The 26605-nt window shown below is 40.7% G+C and overlaps 1 protein-coding gene across 2 annotated transcripts; it reads right to left on the reverse strand.

The window, feature by feature from the left end:
• Window positions 1–5288: 5288 nt before the first annotated feature.
• Window positions 5289–26033, reverse strand: LOC132773890 (cytochrome P450 4A12A-like). 2 transcript variants are annotated; one of them, XM_060773455.2, is made up of 12 exons: window positions 25469–26033; window positions 22795–22939; window positions 20695–20739; window positions 18024–18151; window positions 16846–16970; window positions 15589–15740; window positions 13132–13238; window positions 11277–11467; window positions 9559–9692; window positions 7073–7137; window positions 6398–6480; window positions 5289–5592 (listed from the first exon to the last, which is right to left on the reverse strand). In XM_060773455.2, the coding sequence occupies exons 1-12, from the start codon at window positions 25625–25627 to the stop codon at window positions 5421–5423; spliced, it is 1506 nt and encodes a 501-aa protein (XP_060629438.2). In that variant the 5' UTR covers window positions 25628–26033; the 3' UTR covers window positions 5289–5420. The 2 variants fall into 2 exon arrangements, with proteins under 2 accessions (XP_060629438.2, XP_060629439.2); XM_060773456.2 differs by having other exon boundaries at window positions 22857–22939; window positions 25469–25558.
• Window positions 26034–26605: the final 572 nt, after the last annotated feature.

Here is a 26605-nt window from a genome sequence, read left to right on the forward strand (position 1 = left end):
ATTTTAGAACAGTTAGAAGTTCTTTGGATATCCATTCTGGCTTCTTGGCACTTGTCCTATTTTTTGTCCTTTCACTTGTTCTATGGCTCCAAATGGCTCCCAGACACTTGTCCTTTGCACTTGTTCTATGGCTCCAAATGGCTCCCAGACAGACAAGAAAAGAAGCCTCTAAAGGGACCTCAGAAAAAAAAGCGAGCCTAATCCCAGGGGTCCCAGGCTGCAACCTTTAATGGGAGTCATGAAGCTACTTCTTTCAAATTAGTCACTTGCTTTGTATGGCACTGCATTTGCTTTGATACTGTTACGGTGGGTTTTCAATAAAATTCACTTGTAGGGGGAAGATAGGCATGTCTTTGAATGGCTGTACTTTGTCTACACTTGCCACCGATCTATTGGATTTCCTCCAAAAAAGCAAATTCCCATCTCTGCTTACTTTTCAGACAGTAAATTGTATCAGACTGAAGATAATGGAGCAATTCCATGCTCCAGTTGCAGATCTCCCTCTTGTCAAAGTAAATGAGATAGGGAGGCTATTATTTCTGTTCTGAAATCACAGATTGCGGTGGGATTCCCATCATGCTTGTACTCCCCATTAAGAATGTGAGGAATCCAAACAAGCTGATGGCAGGGGATACATAACTTATATGGATCCTCAATGGATATGGATATGGTTGAGTCAGAGATCATAGTGCCAATACAGATCGCAAATGGTCATAGGATTCTTCTGATGGACCTGACCAATGGATTCATTATGGTGGGGGCTTTTACCATGATTCTTCCTGCAGCTGTTCTGAGCTGAATACCTCTCCTGGTATATAACTTCTGAAGGATTGAAATATAATGGTGGGAGAGTTCCCATTCAAGACAGCCGTGCCAGAAACAGCAGTAAAATAAAGAGTGAATTCGCCACCCACATGCTGGCAGATTCACTACCCTCCCCTGATGCAGCCCTCCAATTGTTTTCTCTAGTCCTCTTTCTTCAACAACGTATTTATCTTTTTTCACCAACATATAAATTGTCCACCTAGGTAATGTTTGTGTGTGTGTGCACGCATGTGCGCATTCCATACAAGCTCTAAAACAGCTTTTGTACAGCTGTCTCCTGCTTTGGGCAGCTTGATTTTCATCCTTTGTCCTTTTAAAATCAGAACTCAGTAATTACGCTTTTTCAACCACATAATGAATTAATGGGTTCCAGTTACATATAATTGTAAAGGTGTGGAGGTGAGGCCTGTCTCTCTGTTCTATGCAAACACCCTTCCTAGGAAATGGCCTGAGATATACTTGGAAGGCCTGACTAAGAGCCTTTTCTTTTGCCATAGCAAATACAGTCCCATTCATGGCCTTTTGCAATTCAGCAATTATCAATAAAGCACGGGATCCAGTATTCAAACCGAGTAAAACGATTTACACATTGTTTCTGATTTGGTGCCATCCTCAGCTTCTGTACTGCATTACTTGCTTATACAACAGGTTAAGGCTCAGAGCATTGTAGATTCCTTATTTCAGCTATTTCCATTCTGATCCCTAACCTGTCAAATACGCTGGTGATGTCTGCATTCTACACTGCCGCCTACTGGCTATTCATCTAAATGTATTGTCGAAGGCTTTCATGGCCAGTCACTGGGTTGCTGCGAGTTTTTCGGGCTGTATGGCCATGTTCCAGCAGCATTATCTACTAAAATTTCACCTGCATCTGTGGCTGGCATCTTCAGAGGTTCTGTTGGCAGTGAAGCACGTGGAATGTGTATATATCTGTGGAATGTCCAGGGTGGGAGAAAGAACCCTTGTATTGCAGCGGTTCCCAACCTCTTTTTTAACCAGGGACCACTTTGACCAGGGACCACTCTCCAACATTAGTACCAAAAGGGTTACAAATCAGTTTTTGATCAACTTTAGATTTGGTTTGGTTATTTTGGGTGCTAATTCAGAAAATTACATTAGATAGAACACAGCAGGTCTAGTTTCTGATACAGAACATATGCCATCCATTAGTTGGCATCTGCTCACCCACAGAAAACCATATTTAATAATCTAGAGCCGATGTGGCAGTAGTAATCTTTCGTGGGTAATCAGCCTCTCCCCACCTGACATTCCCATTGTCTTGGCATTATGAGAGTTTTGCAAAACCAATCACTCTGTTACCATATGGTTTCGAGGCAATGGTGTAGTAATGGTGAGGCCGCAAACCATATTTTCATTCTTGGGGACTAATGGTGGTCTGCAGACCATAGGTTGGGAACCACTGGTTTAAAGCAAGTGTGAGTGTTGCAATTAGCAAACCTGAATAGCATTGAGTAGCTATGAAGCTGCAAAGTCAATCAATAAGGGTTCTCAATGTGATTCATGCTTGCAAATGATATGCTAAAATACGAGAGCCTTAGGGCCCTTCCCCACAGCTATATAACCCAGAAAATCAAGGCAGAAAATCCCACAATATCTGCTTTGAATTGGGTTAACTGAGTTCACACTGCCATATATTCCAGTTCAAGACAGAATTTTTGTTTTGTTTTGGTTTTTTCATGTCAGGAGCAACTTGAGAAACTGCAAGTCACTTCTGGTGTGAGAGAATTAGCCGTCTGCAAAGACGTTGCCCAAGGGATGCCCAGATGTTTTTTTAAATGTGTTTTACCATCCTTGTGGGAGGCTTCTCTCATGTCCCTGCATGGGGAACTGGAGCTGTTAGGGGGAGCTCATCTGCACTCTCCCCAGATTCAAAACTGAAACCTGTCAGTCTTCAATCCTGCTGGCACAAGGGTTTAACCCACTGCGCCACCGGGGGCTCCACTTCAGAACAGATAATGTGGGATTTTATTCAGCTGTGTGGAAGGGGCCTCTGGGGCTTCTACACTGCCATATAAAATCCAGATTATCTGCTTTGAAGTAGATTATATGGCAGTGTATCATTACATTTTATTGGAATACACCCCTTCTCCAGAACATCTCATTAAATTACTGTAAAGCAGATCCAACAATATGGTTTAAAGTTGGCAAGTGCTTCAATACTCTAATGAGATTATTATTTGATTGTTTGGGAAGGACCCAAAAAAGATTTTATTTCAGAGATTTTTTCCTGAATGTTCTGAAAGGAGAGAAGGTGGCTTATCCTCTTCCTCAACTCTACAACATTTTAAGATATATGAAAAGAACAGGCCAAAGAAAGAGCCATAGAAGAAGGTAGGGACAGCTAGAACTGACAACTAGTGGCCAGCTGAAAGCACCCAGTGGGATCCAAGTACCCCTCTCTGGGGGACTAGCCTGGCATATTGGATGGACTACAATATTAAGGGACATGTATAGATGTTGTATTTAACAGTGATCTGTTCACATATCTTGTAGCTTTTACAAATGTATATACACTATACAGGCCCGTAGCCAGGATTTTGATTAGGGAGGGGCTGAGTTTGATTCGGGGGGGGGGGGATGAGTCTGAGTGAAAGAAGGTCTACTCTAGCAAACCTTTTGTATCGTTACCCCAATACCCCCATGCATGTGGGATATATTGAACATGGTGATCAGATCATGATATGAATAAACATAACAGTTTAAATAATGTACCCGTAAGGCCTTCTTGCGGACCACCAGGCTACATGCCTGACACTATAGCTTACACAGCTATGCAGTGACTCCCAGCCCAACCTTCTCAATCTCAGTTTTTAGGCACCAACCACTGTGATTGATAAGAGTCTATTCTTGTTAGTTAGGAAACTAAAGAATGATTTTTCCAACCCGTCTCATGAGTAATTTTTATTGCGACAGCCAGATATGATTTTTTTGTTGCAATTCCCCCTCGCATCAATGACCGCTTACATCCCAAGAGTGCATGAGGGAGAAGATTAGTCTTCTGCTTCCTGATTAAGAGGGACCCCCCCCCCCCCCCGGGCTGCTTGGCAAGTGAAGCTTGGGGGACTTTCAAAGTCCCTACGTATACCAGAGGAGTTAAGAGTAAAGGAGATAATAAGCATGTCTACAGGTTTGAACAGCAATTTTTAGATTATTGTTTTGCAAAATCCAAAGTACACATTTTGATATCTTTATTGAGCCAGTCAGAAGGTGTATAAATTGTGTCCCTTGTGATTGGGTGGTAAAAGTATCACCACAATGTGTACTTTGGAATTTGTTTTATGGTGAAGGTAAGTGTCCTTGCACTTGTTTTAATTACGAGATACCACGCTTTATTGCTTTGCTGTTTCATTTAACTGAGTTCCTATATCTTGGAGAATAATGAAACAAGTGCCTCATCTTGAATATCTAGTGCAATAATGCTAAAAAGACAAAACAGGATATTCAACACAAACATGATGATGCCCTCTAGCTTAACAGCACTAAGGGAAAGAAGCACCTAAAATAAGAAGCACCGAGAAAGAGGAAAGAACTGAGTGCCCTAAGGAAGGAGATAAGGGAATCCAAGAAGAATCTGTCCCTCTTACCTAGTAAAAGTATCTGCTGCTGCCTGGAAGGACAATGTGCTCCTGCAGAATAATGTTACATGTCAGAGAGTGGTAGAGGTAATCAAAATGTGTATGTTTTGTATGCATTACTAGATGAAATAATATTGGGGTATAAATCAAGTGAAAAACTGAGTAAGCAAGAAAGCAAACCATATAGTTGTGTGCTGCCTCATCTCCCGATAGAAAAACTATGACTCTTCTCACAATTCTTCCTCATGCCTGAGATTATTTGGGAAATCAGGAATGCGATCATCAGCTCCTTGCTTCCCAGATGACAAGGGAAGAGATCTCTAGCAATCCCGGGGGCTTCTCCCCATGAAATGTAGACTAGAGGGTTTTCATGGCTACTAAACTAGTGGCTATGTAGTTATTTTGAATATAATATAGTTAAACGGTCATTGCTTCTTAAACTGTGGGTCCCAGCCCCAAATGGCATCCCTTTAGCTTAATGCTGGAATCATGAAAAATCTGGCAATAATAAATGTTTTCTGAATATCACCTTGTGGCTGTTTTAGACATTTGCATGAATCTGTAAGCAGCAATGTGCAGTGTTTACAGTGGACTCTGCAGAATATGATTAGCTATAGTTCATAAAAAAATCAGCCTGTTTAGCAAGTCTTGAAAATGCTAATTTACTGTCAGTAAATGTCTGATTTTATACCTATTTCACATACCTATATACCCAGGGTCAAGTAAAAATTTCCGAGGCCAAAAGGGGCCATAAATGGAAAAGTTTGACTGCCCAATAGGAGTCCAGCCATTGAATAGTAGTTGTAGTAGTAACAGTCCTAGTAGTAAACAATTATCCTTGTTATTCAGAAGGAGATTGCCATTGGATATCTCAATATTAAAGATTTATTCTCAAATTATTTTAATAAAGAATCTGTTCAATCAATGCAGTCTTGCCCCGTTCTCCATTACACTCGCCCTTCTCCTGTCCTATACTATTTCTTCTGTAGTTCTTGTAGTTCACATGATTTTTTTCAAGCAAAGGTGTATCCCATTCTCAGAACGCGTGATAATTTGAGGGATGGGAACAGGTGGGGGCTTCAAAGCATCAGGTGAAATTTCAAACCGAAGTAAAGTCATGGCCAGAGCTATTTTCATTTCATTCATGGCAAACTGCTGTCCAATGCAGTTTCTAAAAAGAAAAGAAAAAAGAACTGGTTACAAAAACATCTACATCAAGACTTAATCTGAAGAAAGCATTTCTTCAGATGTATCTGTTATTATTAAAAATCCCATATCTTAGAACAGGGAGAAGAGGAATACTCAAATTCCACAAGAATAGAAGGGCTTAGCCTTCTCCAATGAGAAGGCCAAACTGAACCATCAAAATCTTTGCATAGTTGAGTGTCCTCAAGAATTATTGTTCTAAAGAATCAGAGCACTAGGAAATATCCTCAAACACACAAAACCATCTGAAAATGAAACCAGGAGGGATGATGATGATGATGATGATTGTTATTATTATTATGTGACATCCCTTTTGGTCATGACAAGTGTGGTGGCTGATCCACTAAAAGATGCAGAATTGCCCACTCCTGATCTAGACAAGAGATACTGAGCTGATAAATTATTCTAATGTACATCTACCATATATACTCCTATATAAATCTAAATAAAATTAGCTCCAAAACCTGTGTCAACCTACCCACAGACAATGTGACTACTGTACCATATCTGAGTAAAGTGCTGGAAGCCAAGAGCTTTAGGAGAACCAACCACTCTACTCTCTCCAGCGTGGTACTGCTTCTGGCCATTCTGAATGCCTGGGTGGGAATATGGAAACTGCCCCCCTGAGGTGTTTTCACTTCTTTGTGGAATCACCCCTGACTTATCCATGGGTCTTATCAAAAGTCATAACTATGTCCCCCAAAGCTGCCCTTCACTTATACAAGAGGTTGATTTGTACACAAGTACATACAGTATGTTGTAAGGCTTACCTTGGTCCAGCAGAGAATGGCAGGAAGGCATGGGGATTTCTGCTGGATACATTCTCAGGTGTAAACCTCTGGGGATCAAATACCTAAAACAAAAATATTCCATGGGTTATTTTTAAAGAAACCTGTTTGGCTATTTTAATCAATGTTAAATACACATAAGCATAGAAAAACACACATGTTTTCTTTTTCTTCTCTTACTTGAATGGCTCCAGTTATCACAGCAAAAGTGCACTCAACTTTTGGTCTACCAAGTATTTTGGACTTCAGCTCCCAGACCTCTGGGTTAGAGCAGAGCACAAAAGATTGAACTGCAGTCCAAAATGTTTGGTGAAACAGATGCTCCTTACTCCTCAAGCGAGAGTGAATTCTCTCATAGGTGTTATTAAAATAGCAAACACTTTCAATTAGTACTTACTTTTGTTAATCTATTAAACCCATGAAGAGTTCAACAGTTTAAGAGTTCTCATCCAAGTTTCCCTGTGATGATGGTGGGACTGAGAGACAACCTTACCCAAGAATCTTAATAATTATTTGAGAGAAGCAGGATAGCCTTGCAGAAGTATTCATTAAAAGCCTACTTTTTATACAAAGGAGATGCTGATAGTCAATAATTCAGTTGTAGCAAAACAACAAACATCATTGCCTTACAGCAATCAGAATGCCAATGTCACCTACCTCTGGATCTTTCCATACACTGGGATTCTTGTGGATGAGTTGAATACCTATTGTGATCACAATTCCTGAAAAGCAATCAGTGGTAAAGAGCACTTAAGATGTGTCAATAACAGCCACTATAAGCTCATATTTATGGCCAGTGGTTTAAATCTTTGTTAGTAAGCTACTCCAGGCATTGCAGAAATGAACCTTTAAAGAAATAGCAATGAGCCTACTCTAGACCATATCAACTTCTTTTTTATATAGGTGTGAATTTTAACAATGATAGCATGTGTTGGTCCTCTATATCTACAGGCAATCCCCAAGTTACGAACAAGATAGGCCCTGTAGGCATGTTCTTAAGTTGAATTTGTATGTAAGTCAGAACAGGTACATTTTTAAGTGTAACTCTCCAGCTATACTTTGGGAAGGGTTAACACCCCCTCCCCCATGGTGTTTGTTTTGCTGTCTGTGACTCATAGAATCATAGAATCAAAGAGTTGGAAGAGACCCCATGGGCCATCCAGTTCAAATCCCTGCCAAGAAGCAGGGATATTGCATTCAAATCACCCCTGACAGATGGCTATCCAGCCTCTGTTTAAAAGCTTCCAAAGAAGGAGTCTCCACCACACTCCGGGGCAGAGAGTTCCACTGCTGAACAGCTCTCACAGTCAGGAAGTTCTTCCTCGTGTTCAGATGGAATCTCCTCTCTTGTAGTTTGAAGCCATTGTTCCGCGTCCTAGTCTCCAAGGAAGCAGAAAACAAGCTTGCTCCCTCCTCCCTGTGGCTTCCTTTCACATATTTATACATGGCTATCATATCTCCTCTCAGCCTTCTCTTCTTCAGGCTAAACATGCCCAGTTCCCTAAGCCGCTCCTCATAGGGCTTGTTCTCCAGACCCTTGATCATTTTAGTCGCACTCCTCTGGACACATTCCAGCTTGTCAATATCTCTCTTGAATTGTGGTGCCCAGAATTGGACACAATATTCCAGGTGTGGTCTAACCAAAGCGGAATAGAGGGGTAGCATTACTTCCCTAGATCTAGACACTATGCTCCTATTGATGCAGGCCAAAATCCCATTGGCTTTTTTTGCCGCCACATCACATTGTTGGCTCATGTTTAACTTGTTGTCCACGAGGACTCCAAGATCTTTTTCACACGTACTGCTCTTGAGCCAGGCGTCCCCCATTCTGTATCTTTGCATTTCGTTTTTCCTGCCAAAGTGGAGTATCTGTTGGGGTTCAGCCTGAGTTTGAACTTGAACCTGATTCTTTGTTTGTTCCTCCTGATGCTAATGAAAGTATATTTACTGATGCTAGTGGAAATGTACCTTTTGATGCCAATGCTCCTGAAATTAGTGAGGAAGAAACTGCTGTAGGTTTGGAAAATGCCAATGTTCCTGAAATTAGTGAGGAAGGAACTTCTGTAGATTTGGAAAATGAAAGTACCAGTGTTCATAAGAATGTTTCAGAGGGAGACCTTGAACTTTCCCTCCCTTCTGCACCTGTTAACTGTAATGACAACAGAAGGGGCCAAATTTGGGAAGACAGAAGTAAATCACTCAGTTTGCGTTGATCCTCCTGAATTCAAGAATTAAAAACATTGGCTTCAAAACAGAAGGGCGGTTCACGGAACCAATTCTTGAGTTTTAATTGCAATACGCCGGGCTGATTGTCTCAGTTCAGGCATCGTTTCAGAATTGATGAAGACCTTGGCAGTTCTCCCGGTTCCCTGGCCTTAGTCTGGGAAGATTTCTAGGATATCAAGTACGGTTAGTGGATTGCTAACAGATTCCAGTATTTCCCAGTGAGGCTTTTGGTTTTGCTTTGTCCATTTAAATTCATGTTTGCTGATTTTGCTGTGGCTTTTGACTTGCATTTTTCCTTTATTTTGTAACCATTTTTCTTCAATAAAAAAGGATTGTTTTTCACAGCCAAGTGTGGTGGATAGTTATCTTAGGGCCTCGTTCCCTGCTCTGGATTGCAACAGTATCTTGCATTTGTCACTGTTGAACTTCATTTTGTTAGTTTTGGCCCATCTCTCTAATCTGTCAAGATCGTTTTGAATCCTGTTCCTGTCCTCTGGAGTATTGGCTATCCCTCCCAATTTGGTGTCGTCTGCAAACTTGATGATCATGCCTTCTAACCCTTCATCTAAGTCATTAATAAAGATGTTGAACAGGACCGGGCCCAGGATGGAACCCTGCGGCACTCCGCTCGTCACTTCTTTCAGTTTAAAAGACTTCACCTCACTTTCTGTCCCTTGACAACTGGATTTTGAAAAAAAAATCTTGTTATGGAAGCAAAAATGTTGAGAAAGCTTCAGTTGAGACACCTGTTTCCCTATTATAATGCTTTCAGGACTGAATGTTTATTCCTAGGGTTAGATTTCTCTGTTGTCTCCCATTTGTAACTATGAGTTGTTTATAAGTCTGATGTTTGTAACTCAGGGACTATGTGCACATCTGTATCTATTGTTATCAGAGAAAAATGAAAGCAAATATACCTTCAGGCAAAGTCCTTCCATCAAAAAATGTAATAGGTTTGGCAAGCTCTCGGGACACCCCTGGTACTGGGGAATAAATACGGAGGCTCTCTTTAATGCACATGGTGCAATAGGTCATCTTGCTAAGATCATCCCTGGACAAAAATGGAGACAGAATGATTTAAAAATTAAAAATGTCTATACAGTAAGCAAGGCTATATGTTGGTTGTATGTTCACCACCCAGGTTTTATGGTATTGTTGCACTTTTAAAAGTTATGCCAGTGCATCTTGGCATTGTGCTATGTGTTGAACCTCAGCAGGAGTTCACCTTGCTCACAGCACTCACCAAGAAACCAAACATGGTAATAAACTGTTTATTGATAAAAACACATATAAAAAGGGCCAAAGACACATTAAGCAAATAAAAGGGTAAAAATCTAAGAGTTAATAAGGAAGCAAGTCCCAAAGGCCATAGGTAAATCTAGAAAGCAAAGGTTAAAACATGAACATCAACCCAGGCAACAAGGAGCAAAACATGGGCATGAATCCAAAGGTAATTCCATAAAACAAGCAACCAAACTTGTTCATAAATCTTTGGTCTTGAACTAAGACATGAACTAGGAATCAGACAGGAGGTCCTCACTCCAGTAGCAACGTTGCTTGATCTAAAATCCTAACAGCTCTCTCACTAATTTAAGGACTGCAAAACATGAACACATTCCTTTGACCTTGAGAGGCCTGCTTCTGCCTCTCTTTGCCACAGATTTTCCTGCACCTGAATCTCTGCCCGCTCAGAAGCAGCCTAGTACCTCTGGTACCGATGCTTCCTCGGATGAGCTCATGTTATCCTCCCCTCCCTGTCTGTTGAATTCCAAAGCAGTTCCACTTTCACCCTTGGTATCAGCAACAGCATCCTGCTCCAAAACCCCCTCCATTCCCTTAGCAACAGAACCATCAGGCCCTGAACCCCCAAACCCCTCATCTTCATCTGGTTGAACCACAACACTATGCAGTTTCAAAACAAAAAGCACAATTGCTGCATCATACTGAAGAGCTGATGTAACACCATTAACAATCATGCCTACAGCAACTTTGTCATCACTGCGCCAATCATAACATTGCAGCAGAATAACCTGTTTATGGATCACTATGAATTATTGCAGAAAAAATATAAAATCCAGTGCATCACTTCTTGCATGTACAAGACATGAGCAAACCAGCCGGTAAGCAAAACCTGTCTCCCAAGAGGTCTAAAATTCTCTGACAATTATCAGTGACAAACACATTTCTGGGCCAATGCATTGTTTTGCTCACCTGTTGCAAGGTAAATTTATAGTGATTTTGTTCTGTCCAAAGGACATAATTCCTTTTGTGTCTTTCCACCTTTATTTTAGACTTTCATTTCAATGTAAGCCTCTAGTATGGAACAGAAAATCAGTTGAGAAATATCAAACCTCTTTAGTTTGTAAAATACAACTGTACTGCTAAAACGTTTTCATTTGGCCTGAGAGCAGAACCATATAATATCAAAAAGACAAGCTACCTACTTATATAATGGGAAAACAATAGCTACTCACTTCTGTAATTGGAACTTCCCCTCATACTATACTGAGTCCTTTTAATTACTATTAAAACAAAAACCAGGAAGCTTAGAGCCAGGAAAGCGAGATGTCTGTATGCATACTTGTGCTCATTAGCACAGTTATGATTACCTCAGCCATTAAAGATGAAAGCTCACCATTCAATGGTGCCACGGTCTCCCAGAATGGACTTTACCTCCTCCCTACATCTCTCCTGATGTTCTGGGTTCATTGCAAGGCAATAAAGCATCCAGGAAATCCCACTTGCTGTGGTATCATGACCTTCAAACATGAAAGTGTCCACTTCTGCACGTACATCTTCATCAGATAGTCCAATTCCATTTTCATCCTAAACACAATGACGCAAATATCGGCAATCTGAAATTAATTCCTTAAAAATTAATTCATTACTCCTAATTCACCAAAATTGCATTAAACAATGCATTAAAGTATCATTTTAATTGTTAAATATCAAGAATATCTTCTGATTAACTATTAACATTTCACATTACCTTGTTAGCTTTGGGGGTAATTTTGAGTGTTGGTATTTTTAGTAACTAAATTGTTTCATCTGCCAGAGGCGCTTCCTGCATGGCAGAAGGGGGTTGGACTGGATGGTCCCTGGGATCTTCCACTGAAATACTTTTAAGTTTATGTTGGTTAAAATTGTTCTTCATTTTAAATATTGCTTGGTCCTTTCTTTCCTCCTTTTTTTTTTTCATTACCAATGAGATATTTGCAGTGTGCATAGTAATTTGTTCATTTGTTTCATTTAGTTCACACAAACATTTTCCATCCATCTGCCACTAGCCTGGCTCATCTATCCAATTTTAAAACGCAATCCATCAAAAAGTTTTTCCATGCCTGATATATATATATACAGTATATATAATATAATATAATATAGCATATATGACATTTCATGGGGCTCCACGAGAAACCTTTGCTTCAAAAAGGTCTGCATCTGAAAATGTTTGAGAACCCCTGATCTAGCCTATCTGTCAAGCCTCTCTCTTTGAGCATGCCAGAGCCTGAGGATCCCAGGAGAAACATTTCTTTTAGTCCCACTACATTCACAGATACAGATGATAAAAACACAAGAGAGAGAGCCTTCTTGATGATTTCCCATAGACTTTGGAACTTCGTCCTTATGGCAGAAAGAGTGCTCTCCTCCTTGTTGTCTTTCTGTCATTTTTTTATTATTATTCAGATATGTTTTTAGAACCAAAGGCTCCTACAAAAAACATCTGTAAGTGCTGTATTGTTTAAATTGTACTGTTTTATTTATTTTCTATCTTTTTAAAATGTAGATTTCAAATTGTTATAGTATGGATAATTTCATTCTGTAACAATTTCACCTTTTGTTTTGTTATTAATTACATTGCAACCATTTAAGATGAAAACCACCTTGAGTCCCAATCTTGGAGAATGGGTAAGGTATAAATAAAGTTGAGAAGGGGGTGAAGAGGAAGAGAAGGATAAAGAAGAAGAAAAAGTACAGGAAAACAAGGAGGAGGGAGAGCAGTAGCAGCAGGAACAGGGAAACGTTTTTCTCTACCAGGGTTAAAGATGAAATGAACTGAAAAGGAGGAGTCTACAGAGGAGAAAACAGTGCAAGTAATAAAGTTACATATTGCCTGGATTATGTGCAAGAGATAATACCGTTTCACACTTCCTATGCCAAAAAGAATGCAAAATTAGCAGCTAGTCTGAATTGAACCATTACTACCAACAATTTGATATACGTATTTCAGAAAAGAAGACCATATCAGATATTTATTGTTCCTTGGAAACAAAAGAATTCCAGTATGGAAGTCAAAGCATGTATGTAATCTTTTCCTGCTATTATTATTTTGTTGGCTACTCTCCACAAAATCAAGAAGTGAACTCTTATTTCTTGCAGTGCCTGGAGTTTCCAAAACTTCAACGCAAACTACATGTGTTACAGTGAACTATGGTAGTCCAGGCTGAAGGCCACAAAAATATGGAATAATTCAGTACTTCGGGACTTACTTTGGCACAGAGAATGATATCCAAAAAATCCAAGTATCTCTTCTGCTGGATCTTTTGGAGTTCTTCTTCATCCCCCAGTAATTCTTTTCTCTCCTTAATGATTTTTTCTGTGTTTAAAAATGAACAATATAATAATTTACCAAAATTACCTGTTCACAGAGACACGGGCAAAGATTAATTTCAAAGCAGCAACATAGTATCAAGAAACTATCAACTGGTAAGTAGGGGTGTGCACGATTCCATTTGGCGATACCAGATTCGGGGAAACTCAGCAATCCGGCTGCTGAACTACCAAAAACGGACTGGGCAGGGGACAGACAAAGGCTTAACCAATATGGATCACATGCAGCCAGATCTTTTGGCTAATGGGGTTAGGCAGCACTCTACCTAAGGCAGAGGCCATGGAGTGTGGGCAGCCTTGAAAATCAGGCAAGAGTAGGTGCTTGGTGGTGATGGTTCCTACACTTTCTTCTCCAGCAGCCTCCTTCATCCCCTCCCAACCCCCCCCCTCCCACATCAGAGCGCAAATAAGGCTGGAAAGAGAGGGGGGAAGGCTCCAGAGAGGGCCCCACCGGGAACTCACTTTCCTAGCAGCACTTTGTATAGTGTGGGCATTATAAAAGCCTCTGCACTTCCTTTTGGGGCATGATAAAAGTTGAGTTTTTTCTATTTTTCTCATGTTTCTTTTTCAGCCAATCAGAGACCCGGTTGACTGTGTCCATTCTTCTCCCCTCTTGTAGTGCCTGCTAGTTGGGACTTCAATTCCCAGAACCCCCTCTTGTCTGTTTGTTTTTTTTAAAAAAAAAAATTATAGTAAGATTTTTTAAAAATTCCCAAAAATCAGTGGATAGGTGAAATGTTCTGATACTTGGTAGACATGCATTCATAAATGTGGCCTACAAGCCAGACACGTCTCATGTAAGCAAGCCTAAAAATGGCAGAAAAACAAGTATCTAGAATTTTCCCATTGGGACCAATTGATCAAATCTTACCAGAAAGAAAGCAGCCCCCCCCCCCCGCCCTCCCGATTTCAGGAATTTTCCAGTAAATGGAATGGGGGGCCGCTAAAAATGGGACTGAAAACAGTATTGGTAAAAGTCGCACACCCCTACTGGTAAGAGGCTATTTATTGCATGCTCATGAATATTAATATGCCTATAAACAGTGCCATGTATTAAATGATCACATTTCCATCTCAAACAGATGCATACAGTAAACTAAACTCTATATGCCCTTGAATTCATGCTGGGATGGATAATGACACTTAATAGATCTATACAGGGAATGCTTAGGTGTGAAAGCAAGATGCGATGAACCAATATAACCACTATATTCTGTAGTAGACATCTTCAAAATATATTTATAATTCTTGTCAGCTTCACTGTGTTCAGTCAACATGCTATTACATTCATGTTAGCATAGAAACCACCAACTGGAACTTATCAAACATTTTAAACACAACCAGTCAACAGTCTCAAGCATTCCTAACTTGGACTAACAGAGGTGTGCATGACTGTAAAAATCTGCTTCATTTTTATTTACAAAATTCATGTAACCCCCGTTTTGATACCCAGCGTGAGTGTTTTGAAAAATTTGTAAGCGGTCCGGGTCATATCTAATACGAAGTGGTGAGAATTTTTTTTTGTTTCACTATTAAAAGAAACCTACATGAGCTAAGCTATACCAGGTGAAGGAAGAGGCCCCACGGTACTTGGGGTGGCTCTTCTCTATCTGCTGCCTGGGTCTGTGGCAAGCCTCATGCCTGATAGGAGAGAAGGCCCCGCAGAAGGTGTCTGACACAAGACTACCTGACATCTTAAACAGAGCCTACAGTGTTCAGCAGGACCTCTACTGCCAGGCTAGGTTTTTCCATCCGTCGCCCAGCCTTCTACGAGCAAGCCCTGTCCTGTGCCAGAGATGGAGCAAGCTGTGCATCCAGTGGAAAAAGAAGCCCCGTCAAAGGCCCTAGGCCTTGCTTAAGATGGCGGATATTCTCGCACCAACGTTACCTCTTGCGAGACTTGAGGCCCTCTTGCAAAAGGTGGCTCTAACATGGTAAGCCTTCAGCAGGGCTTCCCCATCAAGCTCATAGCTCACCCCAAGCCTAGTGCTGGGCAGGGCCTGCTTACAGCCCTCTCTGGGACCTCCTCTTCTGCTAGGCATATGGCTCTTTGTGAGGAAGAGTCCGATGGGGAGTGGGAGGGAGAGAGGGAGGGAGAGCAGCCCTGCCACCACCGCAAGAGTACAAGAAGGTCTGAGGATGCTTGCCATAGATGCAGGCAAAACATCAGGAGAATGCTTCTAGAACATGGCCATATAGCCCGAAAAACCTAGAACAACCCAGTGATTCCAGCCATGAAAGCCTTTGACAACACAATAACTGGAGAAGCTGTGTAATTTGTCCACCACTGGTATGACACAAACTCTAAAGGGGGAAAAAAGAGTCAGGAAGAGAACCTGTATGAAGATGAGCAACCTTGCATGCTTTCCGAAACCGATATGCCTGTGGAGTGAACCAGTACGTCACATCATGGTGGCCCAAGATAGTGAATAATCTCCCAAATACCAAGGAGCAAAGTTCAAAGACCGCTTTGACATAGGAGTTCTCCCTAAGGGTCAAATAAGGAAATCATATGGTCTTAATCCTTGAACATTCTCAATGCCATAAAGTCTTAAAGTGACTGCAATCCTAAACCTCTTTATATCAGAATAAGTCTTATTCAACTCTGAATTGTACCATTAAATAAGTATTTGGGATTCTAATGTTGTATGCAAAATAGACAGTGAGTTTCCTTGAGGAGAGAAAAAGCAGGGTATCAATAAACATAATAATATTTCAAGTTTTTTTACAGGGAACTCTGAATGTTTAGCTGTTACTGCTATAAACAAACAATAACTTTCCTTTGAGATTTGTTGTCTTTCTGCCACAGCCTTTATGTATAAAATCTCACTTTTATTTTTATTTTATTTTGTAAGAAGAAAAATTACAACTTTGTGTGCATTTCCAGGTGGCAAAGCGATTTTAATGAGACATGTGGGAATTTGGAGGTTGCCTACACTAGTGCTATAGAAATACAGAATGTATTGGAACAGAGAAGCTTTCCTCAATCCTTCCAAACATTTATGTAAATATTGGTTAAATTAGGATGGGATGCCTCTACTGTGTATTTCACGCAGAATTTGGAAAAATTATTTTTGATATTCATTTTTGATCCCTCATCTGTGCTGGGATTTTGGGAATTATTTATTTATTTACAGTATTTATATTCTGCCCTTCTCACCGTGAAGGGGCCTCAGGATGGATCACAGAACATACATATGCAGCAAATATTCAATGCTGTTTCATACACAACTAGACAGACAATTAAACATCGATTAGAGGCATATATATATATTGGCTTTCCCCATCTTTCCAGCATCATGGAAGGCGTTTGCTTGATTCCGGCCATTTGGGGGGAGGGGGGTGTTGCTCTATCTCCCTACTGAAGAGCTAGTTCGTATCTTCCTCCTTTGGATTGAATCACCAGCATTGTCTCAGAATACCATCCAAATAAGTAATGTTGTCAAGCTCTGATTTCACATTAATGAACTATTGTGTGGGAAGTGGAATATAAATTTGAGATAGGTAGTTGGAGTATTTTAAATCCCTACTCAGTGCATTTCAAGCCAATAAAATGAGCTTTTGCAGGGAATTAATGCTTAACCATTACTAACCTGTCCAGTTGACAATTGGTGTTATAACTGAAGGCACATTTCATGATACTGTCAAGCGTCATCAAGCTCACATGTTCAAAGAGCTCTACTGATTTCTGCTGTGTGATCAACTGTTCCCATTTATCCTAAATCAAGAGATGGAAAATAATTTAAGTTTGTGTTGCTTTCAACCTTTAGGAAATGTAATCTCAATACCACCTGCTGGTAGTCCTGTTGTGGCCACCTCTCTCTGTAAGGCTACATAGGCTCCTTCCACATAGCTGTATAAAATCCACATTGAACTGGAATATATGGCAGTGTGAACACAGATAAAACAGGTCAAAGCAGATATTGTGGATTATCTGCCTTGATATTCTGGGTTATATGGATATGTGGAAAGGTCCATAGTTTAAGCCTGTAGACTACTTGTATGAGTCATCTTCTCGCTTTAAGATCTTTATGAGACATTTGCAGCAATTGTTTGAAGGCTTTGTAGACATTTCCCCTAGGATGCAAGTAATCTCCCTTCCTAGTGGTTTTGTATTGGAGGGAAAGAAATCATGCAGACCTCTAGATTTTGTTGGACTGTAAGTTCCAGCATTCCTCGCCACTGAACATGCTGGCCTGGATTGCTGGTAATAACAGTGCACCATCTTCTAGACATCTGAACGATTCTACCCCCGATGTAAAAAACTAAAATTCAAGAAGTAACTAGTGTCTTAAGCATTTGTTATGTGTATATCATAAGCCATGGTTTATGTTCACAGAATCACAGAAACCTAGAGTTGGAAGGCATCACGTGTCATGCAGTCCAACTCATTTCCATGCAAGAACACACAATGTTATCTATGTTTTGTTGCTGAAATCACAAATCATATAGCAGGTTACCAAATAAATCATGTTTAGTGTCTCTCTCTCTTGCCCCCCCCCCCCCCCCCCCCCGCTTTGCAGTTCCTCACTTTTGCCAGACAGAGTTTGTAAGCCCACAGTAAAGCATGAGTTAAGAATTTGATTTGTGTCTGGCTTCTTAGCAGAGGTTGATCTTCACATCTGCAGAATAAGCTAGATTTCCATGAACAATGCCTTAGCATTTTCATGGAGGCAGATGTAGTAATTGAGGTATTTTTCACAGCAACATCATCACCAATAGAACTATTACCAAGATAGTAAGGTAAAACATTTCCTATAAAATCACTTGCCAACATCACTTTGGTAGACTCTGCCATTAGTTTCACATAGGGCTTTAAAATGTTATAGTGGAAACCTGGAGTAAGCAGTTTTCGATGCTGTGCCCACTTTGGTCCGTGTAAGACCAGCAAACCTTCTCCTAGGGAAACACAAACATAGCTTATCAGTGTACAAATAGAATCATAAAATCACAAAATTGGAAGAGATCACATGGGTCATCCAGTCCAACCCTCACAGCAGGAGAAGCACAATCAAGGCAAATACAGTTTCACATATTCAAACAGAACACTCCACTAATCACCATAGTTTGCAGCGTCGATAGATTTTGTTTTGCTTACCTAACTCATCCCAAAAGTAACTGGCCCAAAGGATCCCTGATATAATTAGAGATCTTGAAATAGCAAATATCCACACAGGTACCCAGCATGAGAATTTGAGTACCATTTCTAAAGTAGGTAATTGTACAAATTTAGATGCTTTAAGTAACAGCTCATCTGATGTCAGTTACTAGAGCTTTTGTGTTTATATATCATTCAGTTTCTCTCAACCTTTTTATATATCATAGCTGGTGCCTATTATTTTTTTGCTGGCTGGGTCATTATTAAATTCTCATTTTGCAGTCTTCCATAGATGTATTTTCTGTTTTGCTTCTGTTTTCTATCCTTTAAAATAAATGAGAGGTTTGAAGTAAGCTCAAGTTGGAAACACACCACAGTGCCCTGAATATATATTTCCATTCAAGAGTCTTTGTGTTCAAAAAAGATCTAAACACTACACAGCGTTGCATTTCAAACTTTCTTCTCTTCTTTGAAGACTGACTGGAATTACAAAATGGAAATGCATACCTCTGTCCTGTCACTACATGTATCCATGTGCAAACATGTGCAGGTGTAGACAGATGTGTGTGTGTGTGTGTGTGTGTGTATAAGCCAAATTACATTCCAAACTTTTGGTGTTTTTAATTATGTCAACGTATGGCAAACATAATTTATGCAGTAATCAAAATATTTGAGTGGAGTCATCTATACAATCTACTCATAATGGATAGCATTAAAACTTGAAAGCTACATTTTTCTCTTTTATATAAATTAAAATATAATAAATTTGAGACCTTTCTGCAGAACTTTAATTTCTATTACAACATTAAGCTGCATATACCGTAGTACAAATTCCATACCCATAGAACTGATATTTCCTGGAAGTTACCATAGAATTACTTTGAAAGCCTAGAAAATCTTTAGTGAGACATCCTCTAGGAATTTTCTAGGTGTTCCAGGGCATGTTTATGGCAACTTGCGGCAAAGTTCATTCGTTTCATTAAAGTTTGCTATTAACCATAGTTTCCAGTTTCAGAAATATGTGAAGTCACACTATACTCGCAGAACCTGTCCATAATTTTATTCTTGTGTAACACCTAAAAGCTCTATTTATTTTCATTGATAAAAACTTGAAAAGTATCTGTTAGCATATAAATGTATTTAAATGTTTGTATTGTCTTTAAACAGTAATTCTTTGGGCTGTTTGCATAATGTAAAAACACCAATATTTCAGAGTTTTCTCCATGATAATGGTTTCCGATATATATATATATAGATAGATAGATAGATAGATAGATAGATAGATAGATAGATGGATGTGATTTTTCAATATAAATTGCAATGAAGTTTAAACAAAATGGAGGAGAAACCAGATGAAGAGTAGCTTCCCTTTTATCAGAGTGTTGAAATTCAGCCTGTGTTTGTGTTTCAGGATCATGGTGCTTCTGATGTGGGAAATGATGTGGGAAATGACTGCACCGAGGGTCAAGATGGAGATGGTCTGGTCAATGATATTCATGCTGAGAATGACAGAGAGACACCAGTGCAAAGGGCAGTTTCTCATGAGAATGTTCCTGCAGGGCATAGAGATGATAGTTTACTCCCTGACTCTGTGAGCTCTCAAGATTTGGGGTTTGAAAACAACTTGACGCCTGGAGGAATTAATGAGGAGCAAGCTAAGGAGCTCATGGATAGGTGGCTAGAGTTCAGCCAGAATAGGCAGCTAACTCAAGGTTTGCGTCACTCCTCCAGGCTCCGAGAGATAAGAGCCAAGAGCGATAGCTGGGGAAAGCAAAACCAGTTTCTGAGTATTGGGATATAAGGTCTGCCTCAAGGGAAAACTTGTTAGATCAAGCATCATCTCAGAAACTTAGTTCTTGTTCCATGGAAGTCTTGCTTGGAAGATTCATGTTAAGGGTACTTGTTCATGGTTGAATTTCTTGGTCTTTTTGGAGTCAACTACAAAAGTCTGGGTTTTGCTTTTAGATTTTGTTAAACCCTGCCTTGGATTGCCTGTGTATTTTGTTGAATCCTGCTTTGGATTACTTTGTTCCTGCTGATCTTTTTACCTTATTGGGACTTCTCTACTTTCTTAAAAGCATATATTTTCAATTGGCTATTTTACTAAGCTTCAATAAAAAAGGAATGTTTTCCTATTCATTGTGTGGTATTTTGAAATCAGAGGGTTATTCCTGTTCTTGAGTGCAACACAGAGCTCTCTAGCTATGGAATATCTGCACCAATAACCTAGAATGAAAACCTATATACTTCTAGCTATGTTATTTATTTAATTATTATTATTATTATTATTATTATTAAAAAAAACTTCCTTCAGTTACTACTTCATTACAAAGTCCGTACATACCAATCCATGGGATCATGTTTCGATAAGTTAAATTGTCCTTTGGATCTGTAAAAAAAAAAAAAGAGTTAATAAGAACAAAAAGAATGAAATTGCCCCTCGTTTTTTGTTCATTATTCTTAAAACCTTTAAACCACTTCATCAAAAATATTCCCAGGATAGTGTAAATAACATTATGTAATCACACAAATGCAAAATATCAAGCATATGAGCCATTCGACCAGAGAACAAATGACAAATTCAATTGAAACTAAAGACTAAATCCATTTGCTTGTCCCAAATAGAGTAAATCCAATGAATAAACTGGATTTGTGCATATTCCATCTTATTATTTATTTATATAAGTCATTAATTCATAATCGCTAGATCACCAGGATCCCTGAACACAATAGGTACAAATGCTTTTAAAGCATGTACTACGTAAAATAAAACTAAAGGTTTCATTTTTTAAAAAAAAATAGCTTTACTGTTTTTAGGTGGAGTTACTACTTAGCTGATAATTGAATGGGTTAGTAGCAAGGACTAGCAACTGTATTTAGACCAAAATCCCAGTGGGGGAAAGAGACATTTTGATCTAGCACTGATGTAAGTATAATCTCATCTGCCTTGGGAAGACATTCAATCAAAAGCAGTCCTTCCCTCTCAAGCTTTTAATCTTGAGATTAAAAAAAAAATCCCACCATATCTGCTTTGAACTGGAGCCCTTCCACACAGCCCTATAACCCAGAATATCAAGGCAAAAAATCCCACATTATCTGAGTGTGGACTCGGATAACCCAGTTCAAAGCAGACACTGTGGAATTTTCTGCCTTAATATTCTGGGATATAGGGCTCTGTGGAAGGGCCCTGAGCCCACACTTAGATAATGTGGGATTTTTTGCCTTGATACTCTGGAATATAGGGCTGAGTTAGTGGAAGGGCCCTATATCCCAGAAAGGAGCCTATATCCCAGAAAATGATGGGAAGGACCCTATATCCCAGAAAATCCCACAATATCTGCTTTGAACTGGGTTATCTGAGTTCACACTGCCATATAACCCATTTCAAAGCAGATATTGTGAGATTTTCCACCTTGAAATTCTGGGATATAGGGCTGTGTGGAAGGGCCATCAGTATAACACTGGTTTTCCAGATCCTGGAGTTAACTGTCCACAATGCCTTACCTTGTTGCAACCTTGCCTGATTCAGATTACCCTGGGCCCTTCCACACAGCCCTATATCCCAGAATATCAAGGCAGAAATCCAACAATATCTGTGTGTGGACTCAGAAAACCCAGTGGAAGGGCCCAGATACAGAGTTGGAAACTATCAACATTGTGATGCTTCCTCACTTCACATTTTTACAGAATAACAATTAAAATCAAACTTGTAGAATTCCACAATTTTCCCTATGCTTCTTTCTAAAACTATCCAGGCAAGTATGTGCAGAACCATCATATTAGTATAGACCCATCTCCCATGCACAGAGCTGGTTCAGTAAGATGCCACGGTTGATACTACAAAAAACATGGCTTAAGCAGCATTGATAGGGTTGTACTTTTCCTACCTGTTTGCTGACAGTGGTCATCCATCCATGTGACCGAAGGCACTTCCACACAGCCCTATATCCCAGAATATCAAAGCAGGAAATCCCACGATATCTGCTTTGAACTGGGATACTGGAGTCCATATTGCCATTTATCCCAGTACAAAGTAGAAAATGTGGTATTTTATTCAGCTGTGTGGACGGGGCCCAAGATTGTTTCCATGCCCAAACCTATCTAAATCCAGATAGAAATATATTTAGATAATACATTTCATCTTACCCTTTCTGTCTCACTATTGTGTTGTAATGCTTTCTTACCTCAATCACCAATGTGAACAATTTTTGATTTTGGAGTGTTTTGGATTTTCAGATAAAGGACCCGCAACTTGTATCTTGGATCATATTAAATCCTAGCTTCCTTTTTTTGCTCTAGTGGATATTTGGAAACAATCTTTTCTTTTCTTTTTGCTTGCTTGCTTGTTTTTTTGACAGCTGTATCAAAATCAATAGGATATTGTTTGTTCTTTGACTTAAATTCACATGCATACTCATAGTGATGGATAAAGACTGTGTTTTACCTGCTCTAGCAAGTAATGTTTTTGCGTAGTCAGGATGAGTGATTGTTAAATTGGCAAAGTACCTTCCAAACCACAATGGATAGGCATATGGATATAGAAGCATCCATTCTTTTGTCTTCTTGAACACTATAGAAAAGGGTAAAAGCTGAAAAAATACAAGATGGTAAAGAAAGAGGTAAAGGTGACATTTTTCTTGACTTTTTGAAAACAACCAGTGCTTAAATATAACATAATGGGTAATGCTATGAATCAAAATACAGTATTTTCAAATAGCTAATGATCTGGCCCAATGCAAACCCTGAAGCAAAGTTGATGTTTTAAAATATCTTGCACACTAAAACTGTCTCAAAGCTTATGTAATATGTGGTGACAAGTATTAACAGATAACAGATTTGAAAAACACTGTTCCTTACTACAAATAGTGGCAGAGTCCTAATACAATACTGTTATCGATAGACGATTGTGGAAAGAATGATGCTGCTCATTATTAGTGACGCCTAGTATCCGCTATCTTTGTATGACATCTATAGCATCAGATAATTTCTTTCTCTGAGTCACCATTTCTAAGTTTTATTTTATGCCTAAATCTCCCATATAACTCAGGGCCCTTCCAGAAAGTCCTGTATCCCAGAATACAAAGCAGAAAATCTCACATTATCTGAGTGTGGACTGAGATAACCCAGTTCAAAGTAGATATTGTGGGATTTTCTGCCTTGATATTCTGGAATATAGAGCTATGTGGAAGGGCCCCCAGAATATCAAGGCAGAAAATCCCACAATATCTGCTTTGAAGTGGGTTATCTGTGTCCAGACTGCTATGTATTCCAGTTCAAAGCAGATGATGTGGGATTTTATTTAGGTGTGTGGAAAGGGGGCCAGGATCCAATCCCAGATTATCTGCTTTAGGGCCCCTCCACACAGCCCTATATCCCAGAATATCGAGGCAGAAAATCCCACATTATCTGAGTGTGGACTCAGATAAGCCAATTCAAAGCTGATATTGTGGGATTTTCTGCCTTGATATTCTGGGATATAGGGCTGTGTGGATGGGCCCTTAAACTGAGGATCCTTCCACACAGCTGAATAAAATCCCACATTTTCTGCTTTGAACTGGAATATGTGGCACTGTGGTTTCAGATAACCCTGTTCAAAGAAAATATTGTGGGATTTTCTGCCTTGATAGTCTGTGTTATAGGGCTGTGAGAAAGAGCCCTGGAATGAGTCCCCACTACCAGATAACCTGGGATAAACAGATAATCTGGGATCAGATCCTGGCCTATAGGGGCAGCGTGGAAGGGCCCCAAAACACCATATCAAAAAAATTATGAACTCATTAAACCACTGAACTACAAATAAAGCCTTGTCAGGTTATTTTGAATGTTGTTGCCTTTAATAATAATAGTGGGACTGAGACTAAATTAACTGAACTGCTACCAAAGAAGTCTAGGGGTCCTTCCATACTGCCATATAACCCAGAATATCAAGGCAGAAAATCCCACAATATCTGCTTTGAACTGGAATATCTGAGTCTACACTGCCATATAAAAAACGTAAATTGTTTCCCCTGAAATTAAGTCCATTTGTGTGGGACTCTGGGTGGTGGTGCCCATCTCCATATCTAAGCCAGTGTTGTCTGTAGACACCTCTAAAGTCATGTGGCCAGCATGACTGCATGAAGTACCGTTACCTTCCCGCTGAAACGGTACCTATTGATCTATCTATTTATTTATTTCATATACTTGTACCCTGCCCTTCTTACCCCTGAGGGGGGACTCAGGGCAGCCTCACAGCAAACACCATTCGGTGCCATCACAATGATAAGAACAATCAACAAATTCATTAAAACAAAACATTAAATAAACAGTTGTTAAAACACGCCAATTAAAATCCGGGTCTGGGTCAATTCACTGTCACTTCAAAATTGCTTATGTCTTCTTCATACAAGCCGCTGTTCAATGGTCAAATGCAAGGTCCCACAGCCAAGTCTTGAGTTTCTTTCTAAAGGACAGGAGGGAGGTGGCTAGTCTGATGTCTTTGGGGAGGGAATTCCACAGATGGGGAGCCACTGTTGAGAAGGCCTTGTCTCTCATCTCCACCAATTGCGTTTGCAACAGTGGTGTGATCGAGAGCAGGGCCTTTCCAGATGATCTTAAACTTTGTGATGATTTGTAGTAGGAGATACGTTCGGATATGTAGTCACATTTGCATGTTTTCGAACTGCTAGTTAGGCAGAAGCTGGGGCCAACAGCAGGAGGTCAGCACACTCCCCAGATTTGAACTGGTGACTTTTTGGTCAGCAAGTTCAGCAGCTCAGCGGTTTATATATTGCAGTTCAAAGCAGATAATGTGGGATTTTATTCAGCTGTGTGGAAGGGGCCAAGCTGATGTGAAATCAGGGGCAGCAGTGCCTCTGGAGAGGTGCTAGCCAGGGCAGGAGGCTTCTCGTTGGAAAAACTGGCTCGGCCTGGACTCTGGATGCCCTCGCTTTTGTCCTGCAGAGCTACCGGCAGCCTAGGCACACAATGCCTCTTTTGAAGGCGTGGGGAGGAGGCAGGGACCGCCTGCTTGCCTGCCTGCCTGCCAGCCCCAGAAGGGATGCTTTGTGCAGGCAACGTGGGTTGGAAACCCTGTTGGAAACCCGACTTCTGGTTGGTTTGATCAGCTGGGCACCTACCTCAAAGATATGGCCATACAGCCAGTGGGCGGGGGGTCCGGGGAAGCTGCTCAGGCTTTTCAGGAGGTCCTGCCGTCGTCGGTGGAGCTGGAGAGCTTTGAGCAGCACCCAGGTCAGGCAAAAGACGGCCGCCAAGTACCAAAGCCGAGACAGGTCCATGCTGCGGCAAGGGCGGTTGGCACAGCAGAAAGGAGCGAAGGAGGGCTTCAGAGGCTCCTATACATAGTCTGGGCTTCTCCCCCTGGCAAGAGCACTTGCCCAAGAAGAAAGCTCCCTGCCTAACGAAACACCTCGCCCTAGGATTTCCCGATGGGGAGGGGGAGAGGGCGCCGCAGAGCTTTGCGAAAGCAGAGGGCGACTGCGGCAGAGAAAAGAGATCCACGAGGGAAAGGGTTAAAGAAAAGGGACAAACAGCCTTCCTTCTTGTTCCGAAGCAGAGTTCAGTGCCCGCGGGGGGAGGAAGGGGGAGAATCCTCTGGTGTCAAGCCCAGCAGCCTTGCTCTGCACTGCATTCTAGACGAGTCCTGCTGACTCATGGCGAACGAAGGGCGCATCCAATCTGTTGAATTCAAGCAGCCTGGCACCCCTTGAACTGCCCTGGCTCAATGCTATGGCATTCTGGGGATTGCAGTTCTACAAGTCTTGAGCCTTCTCTGCCAGTATGGTGCCTCACCAAACTACAATTGCTATGATTCCACAGCATTGAGCCAGAAAGATCCAAGTGGGGGGTCAAACTTCATTAGTTCCACAGGGTAGATGCACCCCTTCCACACAGCCCTGTTTGTTGTTCATTCGTTCAGTCGTCTCTGACTCTTCGTGACCTCATGGACCAGCCCGTGCCAGAGCTCCCTGTTGGCCATCACCACCCCCCAGCTCCTTCAAGGTCAATCCAGTCACTTCAAGGATGCCATCCATCCATCTTGCCCTTGGTCGGCCCCTCTTCCTTTTACCTTCCACTTTCCCCAGCATAATTGTCTTCTCTAGGCTTTGCTGTCTCCTCGTGATGTGGCCAAAGTACTTCAACTTTGTCTCTAGTATCCTTCCCTCCAGTGAGCAGTCGGGCTTTATTTCCTGGAGGATGGACTGGTTGGATCTTCTCACAGTCCAAGGCACTCTCAGAACTTTCCTCCAACACCA

Source organism: Anolis sagrei, chromosome 4 (genome assembly GCF_037176765.1).
Source record: "Anolis sagrei isolate rAnoSag1 chromosome 4, rAnoSag1.mat, whole genome shotgun sequence".
NCBI lineage: Eukaryota > Metazoa > Chordata > Lepidosauria > Squamata > Dactyloidae > Anolis > Anolis sagrei.